The 3,990-nt window shown below is 34.6% G+C and overlaps 1 protein-coding gene across 2 annotated transcripts; it reads left to right on the top strand.

Moving 5' to 3' along the window:
• The first annotated feature begins 696 nt into the window (after positions 1 to 696).
• Positions 697 to 2,773, top strand: LOC103951742 (transcription factor MYB36-like). 2 transcript variants are annotated; one of them, XM_048579939.1, is made up of 4 exons: positions 697 to 1,001; positions 1,141 to 1,270; positions 1,394 to 1,860; positions 2,538 to 2,773. In XM_048579939.1, the coding sequence occupies exons 1-4, from the start codon at positions 866 to 868 to the stop codon at positions 2,549 to 2,551; spliced, it is 747 nt and encodes a 248-aa protein (XP_048435896.1). In that variant the 5' UTR covers positions 697 to 865; the 3' UTR covers positions 2,552 to 2,773. The 2 variants fall into 2 exon arrangements, with proteins under 2 accessions (XP_048435896.1, XP_009361466.1); XM_009363191.3 differs by lacking the exon at positions 2,538 to 2,773 and having other exon boundaries at positions 704 to 1,001; positions 1,394 to 2,204.
• Positions 2,774 to 3,990: the final 1,217 nt, after the last annotated feature.

Genomic DNA, 3,990 nt, shown 5'->3' with positions numbered 1-3,990 from the left:
TTGAAAAATTCACTTGATTTGATTTATATGAATAACCAAGCGGTTTTCAAAACAAATAAATTCTTTTTAAAATGGTCTTTAGATTATGATGTTTTTACGATAAAATGATGTCACCTCGACAATAATAAAAAAATGATTGTGTAAAGAATCAACAAGCAACTACATATACATATAGGATGGTTATAAAATAATAATAATAATAAATAAATAAAAAAAACCCCTCATCTCTTAATTCAACAATCACATGGTTTGACTAAGTCCATATTTTGTGACGCTAGCTTAGAACACATGCACTTATGAAATAGAATCAAACTAGTACAATTCGACCAACCAAATTAAAGGACATTTGGAACGTCACTTTGTAACCCATGTGTTATTAGGTGTAAGATTAATAACTAATACGCATATCATAATTTGAACGATAAGACCATGTTCTAATTTATGAGAAATGAAAACGAACTCTATTATCAAAAAAATCAAACCTAAATCTCTCATTTTTATAAATAGAGAAAAATAATACTAAATCGTAATATCAACGTCAACTGTTTTAATGTTAATTCATCTCCATGATTAAAAGAACCAAATAATACAAGGTCAAATACACATCCATTTGCTGGGCATCTATCTTGTTAAGCAAGAAACAATCTCACACACAAAATATTGTAAGTAAAATTGAACAACGAGGGCATCCGTACAATGGTCAAGCGTTTTATTTATTGTTTATTTATTTCAAGGTGCCACCATCTTTATAAAGTCCTTCCTCCCCAAAACCGTCTGCATTTTGCGCGTCTGAATTTTTTCTTTATCGTCTCTGTCCTTTCTGGTTGGTCCTTAGGGAGTGAGTGAGGGCACACAGTAAGCAACCATGGGACGCGCTCCATGCTGTGACAAAGACAACGTGAAGAGAGGCCCGTGGTCTCCGGAAGAAGACGCAGCTCTCAAGTCCTACCTCGAGTCTCATGGCACCGGCGGCAACTGGATTCTTCTCCCTAAAAAAGCTGGTCTCTCTCTGTCTCTGTAAATTCGATCTTTTGGGCTCAAAAGAATGAAAATTCTAGGAGAAATGAGAAAGGGGTTTTATTTTCTTTGCCAATCTCTGCAAAAGTTCTCAACTTTATTAATTTTTTTCACACTTTGTAGGTCTGAGGCGGTGCGGGAAGAGCTGCCGTCTGCGGTGGCTGAACTATCTGAGGCCAGACATCAAACATGGAAGCTTCACTGAAGAGGAAGACAGCATTATCTTCAGCCTCTACAACCAGATGGGAAGCCGGCAAGTAAACAAATTTAAATGGTTATTTAAAAAAAAAAAAAATCTTAATTTATAATACGCAACATTTAATTTGATCAGTTTTCTAATTTATTTGCATTTTTTAAATTTCCCCCATTTTTTTAGATGGTCAGTCATTGCTTCTCACATGCCTGGAAGAACAGACAACGATGTGAAGAACTATTGGAATACCAAGTTAAAGAAGAAACTTTTGGTTTTGGGAGGAAAGGTAAAGAATATCAGTAGTGAAGAGAGAGAGCCCACGATTACAAACAATGCCAATTTTTCTGGAATCCCAAAAACTGAGGAACCTCAAGACCCTGCCTTCTCAACTTTCCAAACAGCCACATTGCAGACGCTATCCGATGTGAACTTCGGACTCAATGCCTACAACCAGACGCTGAGCTTAAACCCTGATCAGTTATACAGCCCCAAGCCCTTGGGTTTTTCGAATTTCGGTGCAAGTTCAAGGAGGAATTTCAGCACCACTGTTTCATTGTCTCAGGAAGGATCGAGCGTTTCGGATTCGTCTTCGATTGCTGGGAATGGTTATCTTGATCAGGATTCTTGGTTTTGTATGGATTATGGATATGGTATGGCTTATGATAATAATGTCAATTACTATGGCATGTGTTTTGAGAAAAAAACCAGTGAAGCTGTCCCATCAGGCTGCACGGATTTGGGTGAATTGTTTTCAAGCTGAAATTTACAACTACTGAAACAAAAGGGTTTGAATTGGCAAAGGAAATGGGGGGAAGAAAAATCACAAATTAGTTAGCTAGAAATGCTTTAATTTCTATCTTTGATATTAATTTTTTTCACTTGCTCTAGTTTTCAGTGTTGTTTGGAACTCTGGTGCTTTTGATAGATGGGAACATATTATGTAAATCAAATTCAAGTAAATGGCTAGTTTATGAACAATATGCATTGATCTTCACCATTCTCTCTACTTGTCACTTCATGTGATCATCTTTGTATTTATTGTGTAATGTGATTGAAATCTTGTGTTTGTTTTGTTCATGGATGAGAACACATTATGTAAACCAAAATAAAGTCGATAACTAGTTTATGAACATGCATTGATCTTCCATTCTCTCTATTTGTCACATCAAGTAGTTGTACGTCTCTATATCTCTCGCATCACGTGAATTAAAATTCTACGTGTTTGTGCTCTATGTGAAAATTTCAACTTTCTCAAATTTGCCATTGTTGGGTTCTGAGAAATTTCTGAACATGATGGCCTCATCATGTTTGCCTGTTTCCCTTGTAGGTCAGAGGTCATGAGTTGTGCGGGAGTCTGGCCAATTCAAAGTTCATGTCCCTCTCTCGACACAACAACCATAAAGATATTCTGCCCTAGCTGTGTTGATTTTTACAGTCATAACATACATCACGTTTGCAAGTTTGGGATATGAAGTGGTAAAAATCAAAGGTTGTATATGGTCAATGAATTATTTAACAAAAAAAATATATATATATGTCAAGCAAAAATAATAATTCTTCTGATTCTAGAATATTTCACTTTCAGTTATACGGAGACAAAATCAAAACTAAACTTAAGAAACAACTACTCTGGTCCGAACTAGTCTTGTAACCTTTTGAAAGTTGAGGATACCATGAGAACGAGATTTTTTTAACTGTCTTCGAAGATGTATCTCTCTTCGTATCTTGATCTGATGACAAAAAATATCAAGAAAAGCTGAAGATAAAACACGGTTGTATGTTAAAATCTCTGGCTCAGTCAGCGATATGAACACATTGTAAGTTTGCAGCATCATATTTGTCAGACTCACATGCATTATCATCATATTATAAGCTTTTAATTATTCATGCAGATTGCGGTGTGCTGCCGAAGGTTAGTTGTCACTGTTTGAAAGCTGTAGTTCAAATCAAAATATTAACTTAAATTGGATCGAATTGTTAATTGTACGGTCAAGTACTTTGAAGTCTGACTATTCAAGAATCCAGACTACATAATATTAAAAAAAAAAAATTAATAGGTGGCGAAGCTATGATAATTTACTCTTTAGAGAGTAGAGAAGACTTACAGAGATATTGCAAAGTTCCCTAATCACTATCGTGTAGTTCACATGCGTCAGGAATCAAACCTAAAATTATCCGTATAAAATACGAGTTTAAAATTCATCCCACAACTGGGCTACTCCGTAGTGATTATCGAGAGGACATAATTAAATAAAACAAAGGAAATGTTATTGGCACTTTAGAAATCTCATTCTACACTCCTCACAAGTGTATTTTTCTTTCCTAATATAGAAAGTTTGGAGTGTAGAATGAGATTTTTGGAGTGCTAATAATAATTCCCTAAAACAATTGTGTGTGAAGACTTTTTCATGTGTTAAGGCTAAGCCATTATTTAAGCCTCAACCACTTCATTTATTAACTTCATTAGACTTTTTCATATGTTAAGGCTAAGCCATTATTTAAGCCTCAACCACTTCATTTATTAACTTCATTAAACTTAGTTAATCATCATTGTTTTCGAATAGCATAATTTAATAAACCATTGTAGTTTGTTAGTCATCACCTTAAAATATGAGATTAATTAATTAATTCACATGCTATAAACTATCAAAACATTGCATATGCTACATCTATGTGAGATGCCGTAATTAGGGTTTGTTTGACAGGCTTTAATCTGGTGTTTAAGTTTCTTAATTAGTGTTTATATTCCAATAAAAGAGAGGTTTAGAAAACTTGGGCTT

This window comes from the organism of the source record quoted next, unplaced genomic scaffold (assembly GCF_019419815.1).
Source record: "Pyrus x bretschneideri cultivar Hongxiangsu unplaced genomic scaffold, Pyrus_bretschneideri_v1 Contig1, whole genome shotgun sequence".
Classification (NCBI taxonomy): domain Eukaryota; kingdom Viridiplantae; phylum Streptophyta; class Magnoliopsida; order Rosales; family Rosaceae; genus Pyrus; species Pyrus x bretschneideri.
The sequence above is the reverse complement of the archived record's forward strand: the minus strand, read 5'-3'. Positions and strand labels throughout refer to the sequence as shown.

Bases quoted from the DNA above. Each gene is read 5' to 3' on its own strand.
- LOC103951742 (XM_009363191.3), top strand. From the start codon at position 866: ATGGGACGCGCTCCATGCTGTGACAAAGACAACGTGAAGAGAGGCCCG. The intron at 1,002-1,140 runs GTCTCTCTCTGT...CACACTTTGTAG, and splicing joins TCTTCTCCCTAAAAAAGCTG to GTCTGAGGCGGTGCGGGAAG. The intron at 1,271-1,393 runs GCAAGTAAACAA...CCATTTTTTTAG, and splicing joins TACAACCAGATGGGAAGCCG to ATGGTCAGTCATTGCTTCTC.